The sequence below is a fragment of the Megalopta genalis genome, chromosome 1 (assembly GCF_051020955.1).
Source record: "Megalopta genalis isolate 19385.01 chromosome 1, iyMegGena1_principal, whole genome shotgun sequence".
Taxonomy (NCBI): domain Eukaryota; kingdom Metazoa; phylum Arthropoda; class Insecta; order Hymenoptera; family Halictidae; genus Megalopta; species Megalopta genalis.
The window spans coordinates 38848392-38874160 of NC_135013.1; the positions used below are offsets into that span (position 1 = coordinate 38848392).

A 25769-nucleotide genomic window follows, 5' to 3' on the forward strand; every position below is an offset into this window, starting at 1 on the left:
GTGGGTCTTCTTGCGGACGATTTTCGGATCAAAAATCGGGCGATCGAAGCAATTCAAAGTCGGAGCGCCGTGCTCCGCGCGAACCGGAGAAGAGTTAAACGGGCCGGAGAATAAATGAGCGGCATTCATTGTCCACGGCTAACTTATGGCAGCGCCGGGGCAGAGAGGGCGAAGCGTGTCCGACCCGGGACGGAAGTTATGAATAAAACGGATCGATAGCGTATGATAGTCTCGTGATGGCCGACGCAAAAATGCTTTTAGCCGACACAGCGTGTCCTCCCCGGCTGGGAAAACCCATCTCCCGGCTTCTTTCCCGGTGCCGTCAACCCCGAGGCTTTGCTGTGCTGCGGTCGGGGCGTTCTCGAGGCATTTGCGCGCGTCGTGTTGTCGTGGCACGGCCGAAAGCGTCGAGAGTGTCGAGACCGTCGCGTTCTCCTTGTCACGGCCGATTAACGCCTTCGATAAGAGGCTCACCGCGAGCTCATCTTTGGAATCGTGGCAGGGGCGACCGTTAATATCGGCGGATCGAGCGAGAATGGCGTATCGAATTCCATTCGGGCGTTCTCCCCCTCTTGCCGGGGAGAAAGTGGAGAACACGCTGCGCGGCTCGCCGAATTTCCCAGAGTTTCCAGAAATTCGTTGGGCGCCCCGCGGCCCGGGGGAGAACGAAACGGTCAATTATCATCCCCTAAATAACAGGACTGTTTACGATTCCGTGCGTCGCGCGGCTCCGAACGCGATCCCCCGACCGAACGCGGCATTAACCGTTGGCGACATCTTTGCTTAATTTGCTCGCACAGTTTAGAGCCCGGTCCCTAAAGCGGCGAGCGGGGACGATTCCCGGCGACTGACGGAGCCTTCCGGCAGTCTTAGTCACTCCTTAATTAATTTCTGGGACGAGCTCTAGCTCCGGGAACACCGACGCCGCTCCATCTCGTTCATCCTCGAGCGGCGGCAAGCCTGCGCGAATGTTCGCCGGCTGATTCCTCTCGCCGACTGCCGCGCCAAGCGGATTCGACGGATACGACCGATTCGACGAGACCGAAGGTTAATTGCATTTTTGATAACCAATCGCGCTGTGCTCGCGGCCGCCGTAAATCAAGCGCCTTGTTACGCAAACGTCGCGGGTTATCGATGCCCGGTCGATCGAACGGCCGATCGCCGCGAAGACGATTTTTCCTAGGGAAACATTAGGGACGATTTCCGCGGAATATTCCCCGTGTTTTCCCGGAGATTGGACACGCGTTTTCCCCGTACTTGACCCACTTGACTCGTAGCAGGAATGTAATGCAAGTAATGACGGGGCAAACGGTGCCCTCCGACCCGTGTCTAACGCGAAACAGATGCCACCCCCGACGACTCGGAACCTCTTTCGTCCCCCAGCCGCCGTTTCTAAGGGAAGCTACCCCCGACGTATCTAGCGGTATAAATTATATCCGAGTCGCGTCACTGCCAGCCCCTTATATGATCGATCATTAGAGAGGCCGCCGCGCGCCGGCCTGCCAGAAAATTTGCCAAAATCGGCCGATTCGTTTCTCCTCGGGACCGAGTCGACCCTCTAAACCGGCGCCACTCCAGCCGGCCGGGGAATAATGACGTTTCCTCGTTTGACGAATGATCGGCGAACGAGCTCGCCGGCTCGAACTTTCTTGGAAGCTGGGTCGACCCGCCTCGGCGAACATTCTCCGCGCTGCGTGCCGCTCGTAGCCGCGCGAAGCCCCGTCTAATTAGCTGATATTCGTGATTAGGTTTGCGTTACGTCGTTTCCCGGGGTGTGTTCCTCCACGCAAGTGCATCCCGATTCATGAATCCCTCCGGAACACAGGGGACAATTAAGTCGACGTCGGAAACCGCGCAGCTCAGGCTTACCGGCGGCGTCGTGATTAATGCAGACCAATAGCGGAAGGCACACACGCGGAACGCCTCCAGGCCGCAGTGTATTCCTGTGTATATTGAACTTAGGCTACCTCCCCGAACCTGACCAGATTAGTTCGGTCATTGTGGCAGAACCTGCGCGCTGCCCGTGTGTGCACACAATCTGTCAAACCGGCAAGCGGCCGTGCTGCAAATTCTGCCGATCTCTCGCTGATATGCCGAGCGATACAACCCTGAATTCTTCAACGGCTCCGGTTAATCCGAGAAATCGAGGCCCGCGACCACCCCCGCGCGACGATCCCGACGGAACTGTCGCGATTTCATCGAGCGTAACGCGCCGCCGCCGCGTCGAAGCGTCGCCGCCGTGCATCGCGATTTCTTCTCCGGTCCCCGTTCTTTTGCCGGCGGGAACAATGGCCGGCCGTTGATTGCTCGTCGATTCGCGGTCCGGATTGCGTTTACATTTTGAATGCGCCGCGGCCGGCGTGCGGGCCGTGCGATAAATATTATGAACAACGACGCGCGTATTTAACGGTAGGTTCGTTAACCGGCGGATCGCTCGCGATCGGCAGCTCCGCTGCATGAAACATCAGCCACGGTGTTTCGTAAATTGCTGGTATTTTTGCCGGCGCGGTGGCAATTTTCGCAAATCCGATCGACGAAACTCCCCGTTAACTACGTCGGCACCGCATCAAACGCGTTCACATTGTTTCCGTCAAAGGGCGAAATTTCGCAGCCCTGCGGGATACGATTTGCGGCGAAAGATTTCGAAATTTCTTGGGGGACCGGTAATCGTCTCCTCTCGAACCTGTGCTTCCTCCCCCGTCGGCCCCGCGAACGGTACACCGTCCCGCAGATCCGAGACAATCGGCGGCACATCAAAGGCGGCGATTGTTTCCCGTAAATTATAACCGGGAGAGCACTTGCTCGACTTCTCGTTATGAGTTGGCGAACAAGTTCAATTAAGTTCACACCGGCGAAGACGAGGAACGGCTTCCTACACACGCCGAGGCCCTATCCGGCGTCTGTACCGCCATCAACCCCATGGAACTACCCAAACGCTGCAGACAGAGACAGAGACGGAAAAAGAGAGAGAGAGAGAGAGAGAGAGAAGGAGAGACGACGAGAGGGAGAAGACGGCAAGGGGACAGAGAAGCGGAGCGCGGTGACAATGAGAAACCAGGGAACCAATGCGTTTATTATCAACTCGCAAAGTTCCGAACCGCCCCTTAAGACTCGGCCGTTTCAAATTCGCGATATTAGCCGCGTCATAACGGCCACGCCGTCGAATAAAAACTGTTTCGTGTGCAAATAAATTCTGTCGAATATATTAGACGCGATACTCTTCGAAATTATTCGTGCGATCTCTGTTGTCACAATCCTCGAGGGAGGTGAACTCTCAAACATAAATGTGTTGTCTCCTTATACACTCGAATGACGACCCTCGAGCGTCATTAACACTTTAATGGCTGCACGTCTACGCAGTTAAACGTCGCCAGGAGCCGGCAATATTTTTGAAGAATTAATTGAAAAAAACTTTATGTAAAATCGTGAAATAATTCAACGTGTGCTGACATGCACACAAAACAACAACAACGATAACAATACGTTTAATACATCAAATTTAATGGTTTTCCTTTGTGTGATCATTATTAAAGCAATCACCTACATGTAACGCACAAGTTTTACACATAAAGTATATAGGTTTTTTAATTTTATTCGCATAGCAAATACTGCAATCCCTTCGTACACCGTTTTTTATTACTGATATTTTAACTAATTGATCTTCTATTCCTCCTGCTAATCTTTTAACTCGATCGGGGCGAGATACAGCAGAATCGCCATCATTAGATTTAATCCACGCACTTGCTAATTTAAGTAAAAAATTAATTTATTTCCGGTAATTTAATTTCCGAATGGGATCGGTATTCAAATATTAATATATACGAAACGACTTAAATGTGGCACAATTTATTAAATAGAAAGAAAGTTTCTTTGTCCATTTCTTTGTTTTTCCAATAACCTTCGGCGATAGCATCACATACATGTTGTGTGAGCTACCATTAAAATGTTAAGAATCATTGCAACAGCAGTCAGAACAATTTGAACGTTATCATTCGTATTGAACGCATTGCCGAGTCCGATGAAATATGTAGGCTACATGAAATTTCTGAGATAGCGTCGACTGCATAGCGACTTGTACAATTTACGATAAAATCTGGACTTGGGCCGGATCGATCGTGCGAAGGAAAGAGCCATTTCCTCGGCCAATAGTCAACGAATAAATTTAATAAACCGTGGGTCTCTCGAGGGTAGTAGATTGCAGCGGGTCGAAGGTTCCAGGGACGAGCATGGACGTCCTTTGAAGACGATGATTCCTAGGACGCGTCTCCATTGTGCGGGACAGCCGGGTCAGCCTGACGACCGGGCAACACGTGTCTGTTATGTCTATTATCGACAGATAGTGGGGTAACGAGCGGACGAGATTTATCACCCTACGTTGCCACCCCAGAGAAACGAGAAGCCGAGGGTACGATGGGGTGGCGAAGCGAGAGGAGCCCGGTTTACAGCTGGTTTGACAGAAAGAAAGCCCGGTTAAAGCCTTACAGTTGTAACTCGGCGGGCGACGGCCTCCTTTCGCCAGAGTACACAGACCAAACGAAAATAGGACCGCGAAGAAGCAACGGGATCCACCAACATCGCCAGGAAACGGGACGATCGCATAGAGGGACTAACAGCGAATCTAGATAGAAAAAATCCTACTCTGCGGTAACGCTGTGTATGCTAACTTGTATGTGGTCGATGTAAACGGGAGACTTCAAACTTTCGTTCCCTGTCGATTTTAATAGTAAACAAAATTTTGAAATTGCAAGAATTAAAAGAAAAATTTTTATTATCAAAAATGTTTTATTTGTACGTGTACATGCTGTTCGTATATAACGTTTTCAAAATATAAAATATAATAGAATATAAATAAAATTAATATATAATCGAGAACACAATGTAAATAGGATTCGTGATGAAGTATAATGTAACACAATGTAATATAATAGTATGAAATATGTAGATACAACAATGTATAGATACGAAATCGATAATCAAAATCTTGATCAGATTCTTCGTTATCAGAAAATTCTGAAGTCTGTTCTGCGCTTATGGAGTTGGACGGAAGCTCTGGTATTGTTCTATTGTGTTTAAGATTTTCTAGAAGTACCGATTTTTACAATAAATCAACATTTATGGCTTTACGTGAATGTTTCGTAGTGTGTGCGACCCATCCTCGCATCTTTATTGCGGGCCTGTTTACTTTTTCTGATTCTGTTGGAATATAACTTCCTTTACAATCCAAATGAATGTATTGGGTTGGCAACTAAGTAATTGCCGATTTCAGATATAGATGTCTCTCACTCCCATTTGTATGATATTCGTAAATGTTATATTACAAAATTATTATTATTATTATGTTATTTTTTATTATCCGTGAATGTTAGCAACTGGACAAATTGAATACAGCGGTCAAGCGACCAGAATTGGTCAATCGTAAAGGTGTCATTTTCCACCAGGACAATGCTAGGCCGCACACGTCTTTGTCCACTCGGCAAAAATTGATGGATATTGGTTGGGAATTGATGTTACACCCACCATATAGCCCTGATCTCGCGCCATCGGATTACCACTTATTTCGATCCCTGGACAACTCCCTTCGTGGTAAAACTTTTAACGATGATGACGCTGTAAAATCTCACTTAACTCAGTTTTTGGCCGAAAAGGATCAGACTTTCTACGAGCGTGGAATTTTCAAGTTGTCAGAGAGATGGCAATAGGTCATCGAACAAAATGGAAAATACATTACAGATTAAACTTTGTTTCAAGTAAAAAGAAATTTTTATTTCATTGAACAAATCGGCAATTACTTAGTTGCCAACCCAATATAACTTCATCGTGATACGATTCCAAAAAATGCAACGATTTTTATGCTTATACGGTGACAAAATATATTATTATGGGTATCATTAGTCACAGCAAACATTCTGGAAGATACATCTATTTCCTGGCATAGATCAATTTCTTCTCCGCCTAGATTGCCCATTTGTCCCACCGTGAATCGGCAGCCGATGCAAAAACTTTCCCTAATTTTCTAAAGTCGCGGAGAATCGCCGGGCAAGAAAGGAAAGGGTTCGAGGGGAGAGGCGGGAACTCGTTGCCCCGGTGAATTTAAATGTCAAAATATACACGTTAACGATTCGGACCGTACAAAGCTGTGTCATAGGTTCATTAACATAATAGGAGAAGGTGCTGCCGCGAGCGAGCCTGACCAAGCCCGTCAATCAAAAACCCGATCCTCGAGAAAAGGGCTAGTTAGCCGGTGACCCCTTGCATTCCCGTCCTTGCCACGGATAACGTATGCACGCCTCGGTGCATGCCGAACGGAAATTCCGTCGGCTCATTCCGCATTTCAAAATTCGAGTTGCCATCGCCGTCCGTAAAAAGCGAGGAACGGTAGGCGAACTGTAGATACGTCACGCGCAGACCGGACGCGAGATAGCCGGAGGAATCGGCGATCGAAGGGCGTGGATCGGAAGAGCGTCGGTCGAAGGGGTGCGAGTTCGCTCCCTCGATCGGTGGATTCGCACAGATCGGGATAGATGACCATGGGACACGTCGGGCCTCACAAAGCCGGACATTCCCCGCGTCACTTGATTGTCACTTGTTTCCTGCCGATCTTTCCCCGGCCGCTTCTCTGGCTCCGGTTACGAATTCAAATGGCGAGAATCACGGCGTAACCCTACGCCTTGAGAAATCGAAGGTCACGCGGTGTCGCGCCGCAGTTCGAGCCCAAACACCCTTCCGGGCCGACTCGCGAAAACCTCGCAAAAAGGAGAGAGCCGTGCACACGTTGATGGAAGGATCGAGGCCGAGTCTCGAGGAGGAAGAGAAGGTGGAGAAGCAAGGGGGTCTCTCGAGCATAATGTGGCTCATTGTCGAATCACTTCCGGGGCTTGACCTCCAGCAACGCCCCTAAGACCAGTTCACCTGGACAATGTCCACGAATAATGGGGCGCCGGTGTTATGCATTGTACGGCCGGAACGACCGACACGTCGATTGTCTACATGCGTCCACATCGAGCAAGAATTTAATAATATCTACAATACCGGAGCAGCTCACCACCTACGAGGATCCTGCGTGGATCCGACGAGGATCCTTGCGGAGGGTGCTGCGAGCAAAAGTGGTGGGCGTGCTAGGAAGACCGGGCCATTGTGCGGACATTGTTATTTCAATGAAGATCGTCTCGGCGGAGCGAAATCCGAGAAGGGCGCAGCGCAACGCTCGCAGCCGACGATTAAGTAACGTTTTCGAAGAGAGATTTTTGCCAAAGGCTGAATCGGGGTGGGGCGAGAGAGCCTGGTGCCGCGGCCTCTCTTTTTGCGGGCACGATTCCTCTCATTATTGGACAGTGGGGTGGCTCTCGTGCGGTTTACGCGAGGACACGCTCCGTCGAGAGTCGCCATTTATATGATTTGTCAGCGACATACGCCGCTAATGGCACGGCCTTCCAGCCGATTTCACGAAAAAGTGGTCCGCGCGATCGCCGAGCCGCGTGCGCCCGCTTCGCTATGAAAAACAACCGATCTTCCGCTCCTTTTTGCTCCACGCCCTTTGCTCGACGGCTCGGCCGTGCTCGCTCTCTCGTCCACAGAGAAAAGAGAGAGACCTCGAGAGGGGCCGTCAGCGATCACGCGGAAGAATCGACGATGCTTCCAATATGCCGATCAACGAGCACCGAACGGCAATTTCGAGGGGGTCGCGATTCTACGGATCGCGGAACCGGACGACCCTCCTATCCCGTATGGAAATCCTGACTATTACGAAAACAACCGTTCCTGGCGAACAAATACCTTGCCCGCGAAATACGCAACTCATATCGCGAGCGAAATTGTTCGGACATTTCCAAGATTCGCACGTAGGCACACAGGATTTTTAAATTCGCTTACTGCTATTTTTGTAATTTTTGTAATTTTTGTAAGTAATGATCGACTTCGGCGGTGAAGCGAGCATTTATCTTCTTTCGACGGTGCAATTCTGATTTAAATGATCGATAGCGTTGATGATTTTCTCAGACGGTGAAAACATCGTCTATTGTTCCTAGAAGCGTTAGAAGTCTCATACATCCAACTATTTTCTGTTCAGGGACGTTCATAGAAATAGAACTGTCACCGATGCCAGAAGCGTAAGACTTTTGCCTGCATTAACCCCCTCGTCGTGCCATTTTCTTCGCAGTCGCAACGATTATTAGAACAAAAACAATATTTACATTCATTGTGCGCCTATATTTACTTGAATGTTGATATATTATCGTTGGGATTATCGCTGATATATTATATTTGAATTTTATTCAGGCTTGAAAGAACGAAATAACACTCATATTTAACACTTAAACGACCGCTCACGAGATCTCTTGTGTTTCAATGCTGAGACATGAAAGACCGGCTACGAGATTTCTCGTTTTTATCTCTTTTCTCTGAAATTATCTGTTCTGACAATAGTTGCTAAGTATTACAAAATATTCGAGCGAATATTTCTTGTATTTCTTATATTCTATATCTAATTATTATTCTCATAATAATTTTAATTTAAAGAAAATTAAATACCTTTAAATAATATCAAGAAAGGACACTAATTTGTGTAACGAAATGAGTTTTCTGGAGTATTACGCAGGCGATTTGTTCGATATTTCGAGCGATAACGACTGTACTTCAGAAATAGTGTCCGAAATAATGATAGTGATGACGAGAAACGTGAAACTATGCAACTAAATATAAGTTCAAGTAAATCCGAATAATCGGAAAACGAAGATGTTAGGATAAAGGACAGAACCATAAATCTGGAAGCTTTTGAAGGCAATTCTAGAGTAAAAATTTTACCAGAAGATGTTCAAATCATACCGCAATGTGCTGCACTGTGTCCGGATAATAACTTTTTCACGATTTTAGAGTAAGCCTGCGGGAAATAATATGCGGTCATTTAAGTATATTAATAGGCTATTATCAGAAATCTCCATCACCAGGGGTGAAATGTTTCGCTTCAAGCATGGAAAACTTGATCACACCTAACTCGGACAACTAGAAAATGTCTGCAGCCAAGAAAGTATGAAGAAAAATTACGAAATGCTAAAACGATTACGTTGTTTCCCAAAGGTTCGAGATCGAGTGAAAACAACGCGAGGCGATCCAATCTCATGGATCGTAGCTGGAAGAACGCGGCGAGGGCAGTCCGCAGAATAAACGCCACAAGATTGATCATTTGAGGCGAGTTCTCGAGATCACTCGGCAAATTGGAGCGGTACCCTCGACGCGAGGGTCTCACAGACGAGTGAGCTAAGCCTAAGATTGGTTTAGTCGCCACGAAGGCACGCCGCGACTCTGCGGATCACGCGTCACCGAGCAAAACGCAACCGGAAAGAGAGGATCCCTCCCCTTTTAGCTTCCTCCCGGTTTTCTGGCTGCCAGCCCTCCGCGAGGATCCGAAAAACGAGGCTCGGCCGGCGCGGCAGGTGGGGTACCAGCGATACCTCCCTTCCAAACCGTCTCCCTTCGTTCCGCTTCAGGTGTGTGTACCATAAGTGTCCACGAAATGTTGGGCAAATACGCTCGACATAGGGGATACTTTCTCGTCCGCGTAATTCGGTATCCTCCGCCTTCTCTTCGATACATTCTGTCGATGTTTACACAATTTCGAGAAACGGAAATAACCCTTGCACGTTCCTCGAGGTGAAGATTCGATCATTTCGTAATTTTAAGGGTTGTGAAGCAGTCGATTTTCTTGCGGAGTTGTAGGAAGATTTTTGCAGCTTTTCGAAATCTATTATTATTATTCCAGATTGTAGATCTCTGTGCATCCATCGCGTGTTCCTTACGTGTTCCTATTTTATTTATTTATGGAACATGTACGGAAAGTTATCCATTAGTTGTAAAATCGCAGAAAGGAAAATGTGAAGAATGATTGAAGAATGATGATGTTTAGAATGATTTGGTACAGAATAAATTTTAAAATAAAAATAAAAAAAGAATCATTGAAGATAGAAGAATAAAAGTTAACATAAAGAATAAAAATTTGAAGAAAAAAGAAAAATAACAGAAGATTCTTTGAAGAAGCTCCTTGTTGAAGCGAATCGCTTTGTTCTGACGGGAATGCGTTCAAATGAAATCGTAACGTGAAACACGATTTGTTGGTCCAAAATGTACGATAAAAATATTTGAGGAACGTGTAAAGGTTAGCAAACAGTTCGCTATTAACGAATCGAAAATTCGTGTTCCGAATGCGTCGATTTTCGTCCGACAAGCAGGAGAACCGGAGTGTATCGATAATTCTGCGATCGGCCCGGTTCCCCTTCGATCCCGCGAGAAGTTTGCCTCTTTCCCGGTGAATGTGAGAAAAGGATTAGGATTAGGGGACAGCGTGCGAATCGAGCGAAAGGGATCCCTCCTAGATTTCTCCAATTTCAGAAAAGGATCGCGCTCTCGGTCGACCGTTGGGTTCGTTACAAACACTGTGATGTAAATCGCGGTTCCAGCCATTCCACGGATTTCCTTCGCCGGAGAAATCATTTTTTCTTTTTTCCCTCCACCCCTCGTAACCGCCGCGCGTTTTCCGCGCGCAACCGGGGCGGAGAACGGCACCCTGGACGCGGCCCGGTCTGCTCCGCGCGGCGAGAAATTCACGGTGAGAATTCACGGGAGCGGAGATCTCTGTCGCGATGCTTTCTCCGGTGGTGCGCTCGCACGGTCGCGCGCGTGGGGTTGATAGATCGGCCCGACGAAACGAAGGGGTAGTTTGGCTTTAATCGATCCTGTAATCGCCGGTCCGACAGTTGGCCCCGGCTGCCTTTTTGTCGGCAGTTAGATGGATGGCGCCATTTACATTTTGTCAGTGCGACATGCGCTAACGTAACATAACGCTGCCGCTATCATATCTATCACACCCCCTGGACCGGTGGCGCGCCGGCCAGTCACCGACTCGCTCCGAACCATAATATCGTTTTATAATGGCCGGCGTTTTTCGCGGCCTGACCGGCCGAGAACCCCGGCGATATAATCAGAGGAAAATTTTATAAATTACCGGCATTACCGGTGATTTTATTATGGTCGGAATTTCGATCGATTTTCGAAATAAACGCGCGGCCGCGCCGCGATCGAGGCGATTCAACGGACCGTTTCCTCGATCTTGACTCCGTTCATCGATTTTACGGTCGACTTAAGGACCCGGCGTTTCTACGAGCCAGTCTCGAAAGAATTTTCTACGACTGGAACGTGAAAGAAGAGAAAGCGAGACAGAAAGAGAGAGAGAGAGAGAGAGAGAGAGAGAGAGAGCTGTCCAAGGTAAGCCAATTGACAGATCTGTCAACATGGATGACACCTTCGACGAACGAGGCGACCAGGTGTCTGCTCCGCTGTCTGTCCGTGTCCCTCTCTCTTTCTCACTCTCTCTCCCCTTTCTCTCTCTCTCTCACTCACTTTCTCTTTTTCCTTCTCTCTCATCTTCGGCATCTGCCGGATAATACCAGGGATTATAGCAGGAGGATAGCAGACCCACTGACACTGGTTTCTCGGGCAGAGTATTCCTCCGTTTCGATCCCGAGCCGTAAACAGATCGATCATCTTTCAAACGGCCAGAACCCCGGCGCGAGATAATATCGCCAGCGAATCCTCGGTTTTGCGGGGAGCCCTAAACTGTCGCGGAGATTATGCGACTCAGTTTCCAGGAACGGTTGCGCTCCTTCGGGAGCGGTACCGAGACGGTTCCGAATACGATCGCGCGCGGGGCCGTCGATACGCCCGCTTCGTTTATCCGAGACGCTCGGAAATCCAGGATAACGTCGCTCAGCCGCCGATAAGCAAGAAATGCAACTCACCTCCCACGCGTAGCGGTGGTTGAAAGGCTCGCTCGCCCATTTCCCGAGGAACGGGCCGAACCTTGCACCTCGTGGAATGTCCTTCCTCGCTCGCACCTGAGGACCGCCGGGCAACGAGCCTCCCACCTCGACTTCCGGCACAGGTGACACCCACTCGCGGCTCGACTGCTCCTTCTGCTCCTGCTTCACCGCGTCCTCTGCGAACGTCAAAGCTGTAACCACCGCGAACCAGCGTGCCGCGATCCCTCGATCGCGCGTGTCAAATGTCTCAATCTTCCCGCTCCGAACAATGATAGATTGTTCGAGCCATCGTTCAGTTGACACAAGGCTCGAACAGCGAAACCTAATCGTGTAAACTGACCTGGTTTCTTTAACTCTTTAGGGACAGGTGCGAGGTACGCTTCTGCTCAATGTGTTACAAGAGCTATCTGAGTATTCGCGAATAGTTCATGGGAGCACCGGATGACCGATATTTTAATTATTTAGTTTTCTTATTAGCAGGCGAAGCAAAGGTGTAACGAAAAAGAATTTTAACGAATGGCAACTGAAGTTTTACTACAAACTAGGTTTTATGATAGCTTTGTATTTCGTTGTGTTTGTTCAAATACACGAGGCATCGAGGGCCTCGAACAAAGAAGCTTAACGCTAGAACTACCGAGACCTTTACGGGATTATTATAAATTGATTTATAACAATGGCGAGATTGCATTTATTTAAACTTCGTGCGATTTCTATGATAATTACGCTTGTATAAAGAAGTTGTTCTAAAAGTATCTCCTAGAAACATTTTCATAATATCAGAAAGCGTAAAAGAAAAAATCAGAAACCAGTCATCTGAACTGAATCGGTAGTTCCAGGGTTGACGAACGATTCTGCTAACCGATCCAAGACTAAAAATCGTTGCCAAGCTACCAAGATGTTGTGGCACAGGTGGAAAGCGTTCGAAAACAAAGTCGCTAAAAAATCGTGATTCTTAATGTTCGCCTGAGCGTGGTAGGCCGTTTGACACACGCGGTCGCCGGTATAGGTAATAAAACTAATTAGAGTACGATCCAAGGAACTAATGACGGCTGGCGAGCACCGGCGGCAGCCACGTCGTAATTTAGGAAATTAAATCCTCTCGATAACCGACCCGCGAGCGATAACCTACTATTCTAATCCGGACAATTAAGCGCCCCGTCTCGCGACAATTTACACCGTAATTCGTAAGATTAACAGCCGCGGTTGACCCAGTATTCTAATTTACGCAATTAGCCGGCGATGACGTGTGCGCGGTTGAATTTTTCCCCGGGAAAGTCAGAAAAATCTTGCCCACTCACGGTACGAGTCGTTTCTGTAGGAGTCCCGCGACCTCGAGTAGTCCTTCCGGTCGGCCTTCTCGCTGTAGTCCCAGGACTTGTCCTCCTCCCTGGACGAGGGTGGCCTGTGCGGATCCTTCTCGTAGCTCGGCTGCTTGTCCATGGCCGGAGAGTAGCCGCGTTGATAAGCGGGCCTCGATTGCGGGTTGTAGTCCTGCGGGACATCGTGGGCGCTGGTCGCGTGCAAAGCTTTCAGGTCCCTGTATACCGGGTTGCTGGAACCATTGTTGCTGTTGCTATTGCTGTTGCTGCCGCTGCGAACCGAGCCGTTCTCCTCCATGTCCGCGTTCTCACCGGCACCGGTGCCGACCGGCGTGCCCGACGTCGACTCGCCTTCGTCGCTGCTTCCTGGAACAAGAGCAGAGATCGCCTGGTCAGAGGGCTCGCGACAAATCGGCTCCCGTTTCACCACCGGCGACAACCGGTGACACAGATTAAAGATCGGCCTCTCCCCTCCCGTGGCCGACGGCCACGAAAGGTCAGGCCACCCACGCTTGGGGGAGGGGGGAAACTCCGCTCGCAGATTACGTTCCGAGGCGAACATTCAATTTACCCCGGCGAGATTTGCGTGCGCCCGGAACCCGATCGAATCGAATCGAACCGAACCGGCTCCGAGGCGAGAATGGCTTTTTAAACTGCCGCGCGCCGGTCGTTCCTTCAGAAAACGCGGACTCCTCTGGAACCCGAGCACCTTGACACATTGACACCTTGACGCCGGAACTACGACGCTCCGATATATCGGACCTCAAATTTTTGTTTGCAGGGTTGCGACGCGCGCCGCTTGGACCGCGATAAACAACGATGGACAACAATCGCAGAGATTCCGCGATATTTACGTCTACGATATGCCGCAGTGCTCTTTCGAGCTTCGTGTATTTCAGAGTTTTTCAATCCGAATAAGGCAGCACGGTTTCGTATTTTCGGGGAGCCGGCACCGAAAATGTGAAAAGTCGGAGGATGTCGCTGCGAAAGGTTCGGTGTTTTCGAGAGAAACGCGAGCGAGAGAGAAGTGGCTGTCGGTGAGAAACGGTTTGTTTGCCGAGACCCCCGGCGTTTTCCCTGCACGGGGAGGCTGGACGAAATCCTAGGCACACAAGGACAAGTGGCAATCGAAGAACACTATCTCCTCGAGACCGCCGGTCGGTTTTCACAGTCACAAGCTTGGCGAGCGTGCGATGCGACACCCGAGCCGAGAATGTTTGACGCGATAAGCCGAGAATTATATTGTCCCCCTTGCTGTTTCGTTGGTTTTTCCTGAAAAGACGTGGACGCTGGGATGCGACCGCACGTACATGCTTCGTAGCTTCGTAACTCGGGGCCTCGTGCCTCTGTTCTCTCATTCGTTCGATAATCTCGATCGCCGGATCCTCCGGAAACCTCGGAGGCGTCGAGTCCGCCGAATCTGGATTTGTTTGCATAACTCCGGACCGGATACGCCGGGCCCTTCTAATATCAGGCCGTTATCTTCGAATCGAAAGATATCCCGGCCGGTTGTATCGGCTATCTAAAAGCAAACTAGGAGGTTTGCGCTCGTCCCCGCGGTGACACGGAGACGGAGACGGAGACCTGCGACGATCCATAGTCCTCTGCAAACAGGGTATAAGCTCTCTGTGAATCCGCTAGGCTGGGCAAATTGCCGACAAGCTCGCAGGTGTATCCCGGGGAAGAGGAAGAGGCCACACTCCGTTCGCATTGTGGAACTTTTACGATGCTCCGGCTCTCTCTCTCTCTCTCTCTCTCTTTTTCTCTATTTCTCTCGAATCGACCGTGTCTGTTCTCTTTTTTCTCTGCCGCAACAGGATCGAGATATCGCGTTGGTGGACCGTCGCGTCGGTGTAATAAAACCGGTGGAAATTATCAATTTTACGGGGCCAGCTTCAATTCTGCCCTGACCCGAGGAAAAGAGAAAAAGGGAGAGAGAGAGAGAGAGAGAGAGAGAGAGAGAGAAAGAGAGAGAGCAAACACTTGACGGATTAAGGATCCGCCGAGTTATGCGGTCGCGAGAGCCAGTCGTAAAAGGAAACGGTGATCCCGCTTGGCGAGCTAATCGACACGAAACGCGGAGACAGACGATAATGCGGATGCCGGGACGTGAGCGTGTTTCTCCGTGGCGAATGATGCTCTCGCCCGATACCGGCAAATCGCGGGATCCTTTAAAGAATAATCGTAAAGATAACGTTCTCGCCGCTGCGCTGCGCCGCGCCGCGCCGCGCTAGAGAGGGATAATCGGCCAGCATTCGGCCTCTATAGACGGATATCCGGTCTGATCGATAAAATAAACAGGATTCCAGGACAAGCGATTAGACCACCGATCCGGGAGGATCGCTCGCGAAGAGGCGGCGTTCTTCGGGCTCCCCACCGGATAGGAAGCTCGAGGATCCTCTTCTGCGACTCGTCGATACGATGCAACAACAATATTTGGAAAACTCTCGACGCGTCAGGGGTCTTTGACTCCTGTGGGACTAGAGTGCTCCGGCGTTTTCTCTCCCTTGACAGAGGCCACGAGTACTTGTTGAACCATACGCGATATTATCCCCGATGATAGCGGCTCGAGAGGCTTCCGACGCGATTAGAGCTCGAGTGCCGCGCTCCGCTTAGGGCACAGAGAATCAAAATTTCTCGTGGGAAGACGCCCGGGCTCTCCCACCTTTTTTGCTCGCGGACCCTTTCGCCTCCAGGGTAAACAGGTTGCTCCAATTAAAGCGTATTAACGCACTCGCGACGCTCGTCGTGGCTAGATTTTTTGATCGAGCTGTTCCCGAGACAGGCTGATTAATTTTAAGCCAACTAATTCTCCACGCCGAAACGGTTGCTTGCCGCGAGAATGATTTTGTGATCGCGCGAAACAAGAGCTACTCGTTTCTATGATAAATCGAATCAAATTCAACGAAATCGTACATCGTCACGAGTGGCTCCGGTGTTTCGTATATTTGCCCGACGATAGAACAAACTCGGAAAGCGAGTACTCCATCGACACGTAATTACCTCGCACGTGCAAGCCTGGCGAACCTAACTAGATGTTTACGTTTTCCTAATAAACTCCGGTCTTGCGATAAGGCCGCCGCTTAAATTACTACAGGCGAAGAGGAAGCTCATTCAAGAACTTCGAGATAGTGTCAACCTCTCCGAGCATGACTTATTTTGCAGCTAGGATATTTATAGCCTCTAACCTTTTCACTTATGTTTAAGATATGTCCATTATATCTATTATATTCTATTATAATCTATTATAATGTATTATAAAATCTATTACAATATTATAATCTATTACAATATTATAATACATATTATAATAGATATAATAGACACATCGCAAATATACATTTGCAGCAGCGACAGGGTTAATCATTTCCAAAGAGAACGGAATTTGATTTCCTGTTTGAGATCATCATCGCGAGTCTGACCCGATTACAAGCGATTCGTTCCAACTGTCTCGATGAAAATAGCTCGGAATTGTCGATAAAGCTTGAATAGAAAAATCGAGGAACCGGCTGGATATATTCCCGAACGGATCCCGGAAAAGATAATTAAGCAAATTGCGAATCTCTTCGCAAGCGAGTAAACCGCATTGCCCCGACCGCACAGGACATCCTGGTGATACGAGGATCCTGATGGAACACGCGTAGGGCCCCATTAGCTCGTATCGTTCTCGTCAAACGATTCCGTTCGCGAGTCTAAATGCCCCTTTATCTCCGGAGCTAATTAGAACAGAGGGACCAGGCTGCGATCGCCTGCTCAACTAAAAATTGCGATCTCGAGGCGTGCGTACATGCATCCGTGTATCATCGATACGAGCGGCGATAATGCTATCAGCTTGTCACGGAATTAGATAGAAAACGAAGTTGGACGGAGGAACGAATCCGTGCAGTTCGTACTCCGGATAGGTTGCGGTTCAGCTTCCTTCTGCCGCCATTCTTATGGAACGACCACGAGTACGCGCAACGATACTCGCAACGGATCACGAAAGAATATTGTCGGGCGCTCCTGCGTCGCGATCCCCGGCGAATCGATCGAAACGATCGTCTCTAATCGGAGCGTAATGCGATAAAAATAGATACGGAACGATCCCGAATTCTCGCGGTATCGTTGTTATTTCCTGTGGCACGAGCGTGACATTAACGAGCATTAGGCTTTATCGGCGGCACTTCACCTTCGACCGTCTGCAGCCTTAATTCAGTTTCCTTCGCGAGCGATCGACGCGGGCGAGATCGTTGATACGTGTCGGTCGACCCTGCCGGAAGCTGGCGCGACTTACCATTCATCTTGTAGTCGACCATGGGTCGCGATAGGTCGAGGCAGCTCATCGGTGATCGACGTGGGTGGGCGACAGACACTCCGAGGAATCTTCGAGCATAGAACGTCAACGACACTGTCCACACATGCTAGCCGAGTCACAAGAGTTTTCACACGTCAACACACTGGCCGGCGGGGTACGCGACAAATTCCGAGCGGGTCGTGCTGTCCATGATCCGCGGATCGATACGCATGATCGTCGTTCCGCGGCGATAAAGATTGCCGGCGCGGCGCCCGGCGGGGGGTAGTAGCAGCGATCCTCGCAGGGGGCAGTCGAGCGGACTGTCTCGGCGAGGAGCGGAATCGCGGAGCGGAGTTGCGGAGCGGAGAATCCGTGGGAGTCCGCGTCGCGCGTCGTGCGGCGCAGGCCCGGCGAAGACGCGATCGAAATAAGAAACGGATAACGAGAAGAGCGCTGCTCCGTGTCAGCTGGCTCTTGGCAGACTAGAGGATCCGAAATCTGTTGAGAAGAGGATGGCACGACGAGGGCTCCCGAGGGAAGCCAGGGACGATCCACGGGGTGTGGCGGAGCCGCTTCCATCGAGACCTCTGGTTGGCCCACGGGCGGAGCAACCCCTATCGCATTCGGATCCCCACCAGCGCGCCACAGCATCCCTCGAGAGTGCGAGCAAGAGCACGAGAACGAGAGAAGAGACCGCGTTACACTGGTGGAGGAACCCGGCTCTGCCTGCCTGCCTGCCTGCTTGCCTGCCTGCCTGCGGCTGTCTATGTGAGTCTGAGAGACCGCCGACAGGGGTGGGGGCAGAAACGAGGAATCGGAAAACGTGACACTGATAACGAACCAGACAAGTCCGTGGTCGAACGTCAAAGATCGGCCCGAGGCTCGCGTTCAACGATCCGCCGAAAAAAAACACCCCTTTGTACTCGACATGATCGATCGATAATCCATCGACTGTGAATCCCCGCTCGCTGCAAAGTCTCGATTATTCGTTTCGCCTATTAACCCTTTGCGGACGAGGAGTTTTTAAAATGCTAAGAATATATTCCTCGGAGAATAAGATTATCTATGAAAAACCTAAGTGCAGGGAACAATGATCGATATGTCCTGATCTTCTGTTATGGCTATAATCAGATTACACGTTTGCAACTTCTGGGATAAGACATGCGGTCCTGATGTCGTCAGTACGTCGGCATTGGCTTTCAAAGGTTTAAAATGTTTCTCTGGCAATATGGCAATCATTGTTCGATCCGTTTGAAACAATATCCATTAGCATCTAATTGCAACTTTTCTTAGAGGAATTGCTTCTGACGAAAGCGCGTGTTGTCGACAAACTCGGAATCTTTGTGTAGGATAAAAATTGTCTGCGTCAATTGTGAGAAACTGGAGTCCAACCGACGTTTCGCTTCTTGAATATTTTCGGTAAATTGAAAGCAACAGCAGTCATGAATACTTATAATCTATTCGCAGTTTCAAACGTTATTTACTCATTTTTGTCGCAAATGCATCAAATTCATAGTGCGTTTATTAATCGCTAAACGGAGATATCTTTGTGCAAAATAAAAATTTTGTTCAGCAATTGTATGAAACGAGTGTTAAATAAAAACGTATCTGTTCTTTTAATAGTTTCAACCAGTGTTGAAAATAATGTAACAGTGTCTTCTTAAATTCTAACAATATTTTGACTATCCTGTATTTTATCCATTAATTTTTGCAACAAATGCATCAATTCCGCTCTGTATTAATCACCAATTTGTACAGATCTCGGACGAGCTACGAATTGTGGTGTTTCCCGGAATAGAACGTTAACCGTGATCCATTCAATATTCGAAATAAAAACGTCCCGATTTCCAGGCGAAAGACGCGGAATTTACAGGCAGAGGCAGAGGTCAAATATCGGGGTGCGAACAATTTTTTTCCAGCCGAACCCTCGGTCGAGAAGTGCTCCAGAAAGCACGGCAGTCGGAGCGGACCCCACGCGGAGTCAGGGTCAGTGGAACAACCATCGAAATCTTTATTGGACAGGCTCGGTCACCTTTTTCTTCGGAAAGTAGCTGTCACGAGCCTGTCTAGATCTCTCGGCACGACCGTGGCTCGCAATTCATTGCGGTTTGGACGCGTCAATCTGGACGTTGACTTCGGGAGTCAATCGAAGGAGTAGAGTTTCAGAGACGCCTTTTCTCTGCTTTCAATAACGTCCAACGGAAACTGCGAGTCGTTGCAGTTCGACGATCGTTTCACAAAAACGCGGTTATACCGTTTGATTCTTCGAAAATAAAAAGCCCTGGTTCAAATTTCCGGGAGCCGGTAAATCAGCGCCGCAAGAACCGTCGCCAATAATAATAAGCGGGCGGGAAATCGTCGAAACAAATCTTCGTTTGGTGCCTTGAAAATCGAGTTGCGGGGGCGATGCGAGCGTGTTTCGGAGGCAGGAAGACATGTGTCGCGTACAGTTATATCGTTCTTTATGGCCGGGAATGTCGGTGCCCTTCGTACGTTCGCGATATTTGGCCAGAGGGTTGATTTACACCGGTATAAAAGCGTCTCGGCGCCCTCGGATGTTGATCTCACCTCGTTCTTCGTTGAAATCGCGTGGCCCCGTGACAAATCGCGGCCGGGACTCCGATTTCCACGTTGGCGAGCGAGCCGCGCGGGGGTGGAATGAGAATTCTTTGGAACGCGAGAGAGAGAGAGAGAGAGAGAGAGAGAGAGAGATGTTGGTCAATGGGGAAGCAACTTTGGCGAATAAAAGCGGCGCGGCGAAGCGCCTCGACAGTCGACACAGGCTGCCTGCGTGCACACGCTCGTTCCCGGCCGTCCCCGAGAACGGGCTGATCGATTCGGGGACGCAGGACGTCGACGTCGACGTCGAGGTCGGCATCGTCGATGACGGCGACGCCGGAGGGGTAATAAATAACGGGAGTATCAAAGGGTTATCAGATCTAAGCAGAGCTTCTAGGTCTAGCGCAACTTCTGACACGTAGAGTGACGATGCCGTAATGTCGGTGGCAAAGTGTGCGCATGTGGGGTGACTCCAAGGGGTGGGCAGGCAAGGAGGGGAGGAGGAGAGGCGCGAAGCTATTAAACTGACAGAAACACTTGCCACCCCCTCCCCTGACCCAGCCACCCCCTCGGCCTCCGACTCTATGCCATCCCTTACTCTCGGAAGCCCTTCGTCCCTTACGCTGCAACACCGGTGTTATTAATATTTTTCACACCCCCGAAAATTGTCTCCTCTGTGCTCTGCCTCGTCGAGCCCGGCAACTTTCGCTCCACCGGAGAAGCAATTTTACAGGCGTGTCACCGCCTGTCGCTTGTCAAACGGCGGCGACAAGATACACGGGGATGTGTCCTCGGCCTGACCATTGTTCGCTGCCGCGTTTTCTCCGGCGGATTCTTCCATTGAAACGCCGAAAATTAAACTGCTGCAGTGCCCACCAAAATTGATAGCGCAATGCTCGCAAGCCTCCAGACACCTGTTTATCCTCGATCTCATTCGATCATTCTGCACGCTTTTACATAATTCGTCCCGTTTGCCTGTATCGTTCTGCATCGTGCCAATCGATTTCTGTTCTCTTAGATCGATAGCTGGCACGAACAATGAACGCGTTGGCATAAAAAAATCGGTTGGTCATGTCTATCGAGGAGACGAGCGATTCCCGAAGCGTATGCAAATCGTGCCGAAATTCATTCGGGGTGGAAGAGGCTCTCGAGGCGGGCCAGGTTGAAGGAGTTCGATCAACGAGGACTCGTCTCTCTCTCTCTCTCTGGTCGGCCGAATTGGTCGACCGTTAACGGTCCACGGAATAGAAAGAAGTAGATTGCGCCGGCGAGCGACTCGTCGAGTAAGGAAGAAGAAAGAAGTCGGTCCTCGATGCCGATCAAACAATCGGCTGCTGCTCGAGTGGTCCTCCGGGAGAGTCCGCGTAGTCGCCGACTTCTTGATCTACCCTAAAGCGATTTGCGCGTCCGTCGACAAAGACGCGACCCAGAGAGAAAGAGGAGGAGGAGGAGGAGAAAGAGAAGGAGAAAGAGAAAAACAGAGAAAGATCGTTCAGAGACGTCGAGTGCAGAAGAGAAAGAGGGATGGAACGGCGAAGGGAGAGAGGAATAATCATTCGAACGCGATACGCTAGGTGAAAAGGATCGGGAGACGTGCGTGTCCGTGAATGCCGTCCCCGTCCGCGTACCCTTAGCAACGGGGGCACACGTATGTCCGTGAGTGCCCGAAATAGCGATTGGTGGATCCACGTATGCTCGTACGTAGGTACGCGTACGGCTGGAGTCGCCTCAACGGTCGTGACGGGAGTCTATAATTTGTGTTCGAGTCGAGTTGGTTCTCCGCGTTGTGTACGCACACGCCTTGGCTGCCTTTCGTTGCGCTGCCCTCTAATGCGCCATTGAGAGCCACGTTGATGTGGCATAAGTAGTCGAGCAGAAGAAAGAAACCGCGCGCGGAGAGCGAACCGGAGGAAAGGAGAGGGAGCGCGAGGGGCAACCGGAGGAAAGGAGAGAGAAGGAGCGCGCGAGGCTCTCTATGAGGCTCAGGAGCACCGCCCTCCTGCCTCGAGGAACTTGAGACGCGATTGTTGTGCGCCGCGTGCACACCGTGTACCAGAAGCATTGTCCCTCGTTAGAGGCCACCGGAAGTCACCGGAAGACGATCAACCAACGGAAGACCCTGTGCCGTGGGGCTCCCTGCTCCTCCTGCTCCTCCTGCCGTCGCGACGCCCCTCTTTCTTTCGGACAGACTTTGCAGCTTGTCTCTCCGCGCAGACCCCTCGCGAACCGCTCACTCCCCCCGCCGAGAGATTCCTTTCGACTTAACGATTTTTAAACGCGTGCTACCAACGACATAGACACCCAACGATTTTACGCCCCGAGGCACGATTTTATCAGCCCTCTTCCCGATCCGCGCTCTTTACTCGCTCTTCTCTTCTCTCCTCCTCGGGGCACCGAAGGCACCGAACCGTCGAACCGGTACACGACCCGAGCTCACTGGCTTCGTTTGCTCGCCGAGGTGTGAGCAGGCCACGGCAACGATGTTATTAGCTGCAACCTGCTTTCGAAATTGTTCGCGCTACTTCGCACTTGACTACGCCTTTATCACTTTACTTAGGGATCGTCATTGAAAACGAATTACATCATATTTCGGTACAGTTACTTAGGTCTGAATTACAAAACTCGTGCAGCTCGTCGATGAACGGCGGACGAAACGGGCAACGATTCGGATGCGTTCCAAGATTCTTGAGGGAGTTCTAAGGGGGGCAAGCGGAGGATTATTAGCGCGTGCGGGAGGAGGATACCGTTTTACGTAATTGCAGGCTCGCGCACGAAGGTGCCTTTCCGCCAGGAGATCCATGTCACGGGGTCAAGATCGACGGACGTGGAGAAGATCCAGATGCGGACGATAGAATTGTGGCACGCGAGCGACCGGAACCGGCCGAAGTAGGGAAAATCCGGTACACATTGGGCCCTCTCGTGCTCGTGCTCGAGCTCGTGCACGAGCAACACCCTCGCGTTGGCTGCTTCTCTTTCAGCGGGCCTCTCTCTCTCTCTCTCTCTCTCTCTCTCTCTCTCTCTTTCTCTCTCTCTCTCTAGTCGCGATCCCGGGACCCCCTCGAGCTCCGACGATCGCGTTTTCTTTTCAGTTCCGCGGAGCCGCGATATAATATATTTCGCCGTCGATCGACCGGTCTTCAATTTTTCATTAGACGAAGGAGGACGGGAGGGGGATGGTCGGTCCGATATTGATTTTCCGGGAAGTTACAAAGGCCGGGGCTCATAATTTCGCGCAAAAGTAACAAAATTATTGGCTCGGGCCGCGCATTGTTATCGACAAACAGCGGTCGGCGCTGGTCAAAATTCATTGGTAAATTAAACGTTCCGGCGCACGTCATTCGCCGAACCGGCGGCGGCCGGCCGCGGGATTAATTTAGGAAGGTTTGTGCATCAAGTTTACATCGCGGAGCGAAAACAACGAGTCCGCGCGGCGCGGCGCGGCGGTTCGTCGTAAGCGCGTCGAAACGCGGATGCGGAGAACATTGGTTGGCACGGTCGCTCACCTGGCCAGCAGCGAACACTGGCACACGGCGGCCACGAAAGTGGGAGAAAGAGAAAAGGGAGGAGGCAATAGCGAGAATCAACAGCGATATACGCGTAATATCGGCGCAACAAAGTGCAGGCTTATTGGAAAACGCGGAGAGAGAGAGCAGCGCGCGCGGGCCGCCTCTGCGCCAGGAAGGCAGGACAGCGTGCAAATATTGATGCATTAACAATGCAGGCTAATTATGTTTTGGTTCGAGCCACGCTGTTCCCTGTCGAGGACGGTGTGGCGACGACGATACAGCCCCGGCTGCTAGCGGTGGTTGAAGTTTGCGGTGCCCACCAGCACGGCCATTTCGCCATTGTGATCCGGACTTCAGCAAACAGCCTCCGGGTGGCTCGCAGGCGTAACCCGCCGTTAAATTAATTTTATCTCGTGTCCGACATTAATTTTCTACGGGCCGCTGCCGGGCTCGGTCTATCTAGACCCGTCCCTCCTCTCGCCCGCCTTTCATCCCCCCTCTATCGAGTCCACTCTTTCAAACATTCTGCCGACCGTTCTCGACAACTTTTCGCTCGGCCGAACTTCCATAGAAAAACACATAGTTTCTCTCGGACGCGGCGGAGGCCTCGGTCGGCCGCGGTGCAAAAATAAGCTCGAGGCGAACCTATCGGAACGATTCGACTCTAATTAGATTCTTCGCATCGGTCCGGCTCCGGGCTGTTTGAACGAGGCACGCGTCCTCCGCGAATTCTCCGCGAGGAGAACTTTTCTCGCTGCGAGAGCCGAAGATCGAAGGGCAAAACCCCTGCGGATATCAGCCCTTACCGGGAGGCAAGCTGCGCAAGGGTAGCGACCGAAGGAAGGAAGGGGAACAGATGTTTTTGAGCGAGAGCTAACATCGTAATCTATGTTCCGCAACATCGTAATTAAGGAAAAATGGAGGCTCGTCGCCTCGCCTAATCTTCCACGGTATTCTTCCGCCCTTCGGGCTCGACCCCGTTCGAGGCGCGTTCTTAGCGCCTTATCTATCGATCGACCAATAGAATATGGTCGAGCGACGTCTACCCTGTAGAGATCACGATTCTGACCGTACATTGACGATACGCGCCGTGTAAAATTAGTATTATGTCTACCGGAAAGTTCTGCCTGATAATGTCATTGCAAATTTCAATAGATATGCACATATCCATTTGAGACATATATTTTTGGAAAATATTGCTCACAAATTGCCATTACGCTGGCAAGAGGTCATAAGTAACGACGGAAATTATATTGTACAATAAATATTACTAAATTTATGAAAAATCTATTATTTCCTTTCATTTCTCAAACGGACAGAACTTTCCGGTAGACCTAATATATCCTCGTGCTTCTTTATTGTTGATACAGTATCATCCGTGAAATATTGTACAATGGAATCGTCTTTTTGCCGAAAGATGTAAATACATTAATTGTTCGCGTCGGAACAGATCGTGTACTAGATGAATCGTGTCTGTTCATTTTAGTAAATGAACATTAACATGAAATTTAGAAATAATTAAATAAAGAAAATATAAGACACTCTTATAATACGACAGCTACTGTATATTGCAATGTACGATCTGTGTACACGCGTACTACTCGTGTTTTATTATCCACGAATTCCGGTACTCGTGTACCCGTGTTATCAGTGCGCAAAGAGAAGTACACGGATTAACACGCGAATATATTAATTCAATCGATCCAGGTATTATTGCCGAACTATTTTCTAATCGTGCAAATGTCTCACTCGACGGATAGCGACTTCAAGGAACAGCGGCTCCGTTATCCGAACGAGACCGCGGACGCTCCGAGCCGATCCGGGCCGGGTTCGGGCGGAAAGGGATCGATCGTGTTCAATTTTCCCGAGCTTCCCGACCTAATAAATCGCGTCTGGAAAGAATCGAATCTGGCCGGCCGGATCTCACGCGCCGATCGTAAACAAGGCCAACAATGCGCCGCTGACCGTCCCTCGGCGTTTGCCGACGCATTCACGCATCCCTTACGGCTGGACCGGAGCCGTTTCGAAGCGGGATCGTGGCGCGCGAGATAAAGTGGATTCGAAAGTTTAAATCCTCGGCCACCTCGTGGCCGCCTGGCTTCACTGATTGCGGAGGGGCTGCCAGCGGAGGAAGAAAGGCCGGGCACGGCGTTGCAGAGGGTGGCCAGTTCTCGCCGAGACACAGATACGATCTGACCGTTTACCGCCCCCGCGCGCCGCGCCTAGCCGGCCTCGTCGCGACGAATAGAAATACGAGAAACCGTGAAAAAGGGATGTCGTTCGACGGACGGGGATCGTCCCTGTC

The 25769-nt window shown here is 50.2% G+C and overlaps 1 protein-coding gene across 4 annotated transcripts in view; it reads right to left on the reverse strand.

The window, feature by feature from the left end:
* The window catches only part of LOC117218726 (transcription factor hamlet), a 78302-nt gene that overhangs the window by 21606 nt on the left and 30927 nt on the right, over positions 1–25769 (reverse strand). For 2 of the 4 annotated variants that reach the window (XM_033467295.2, XM_033467298.2), the window contains exons 2-3: positions 13106–13492; positions 11787–11983 (exon numbers count right to left, since the gene is read on the reverse strand). In XM_033467295.2, coding sequence (XP_033323186.1) covers positions 11787–11983; positions 13106–13492 — 584 coding nt within the window. Of the gene's footprint in view, positions 1–11786; positions 11984–13105; positions 13493–17399; positions 18115–25769 lie in introns of those variants that run through there. The other 2 variants (XM_033467297.2, XM_033467294.2) reach the window with 2 other exon arrangements.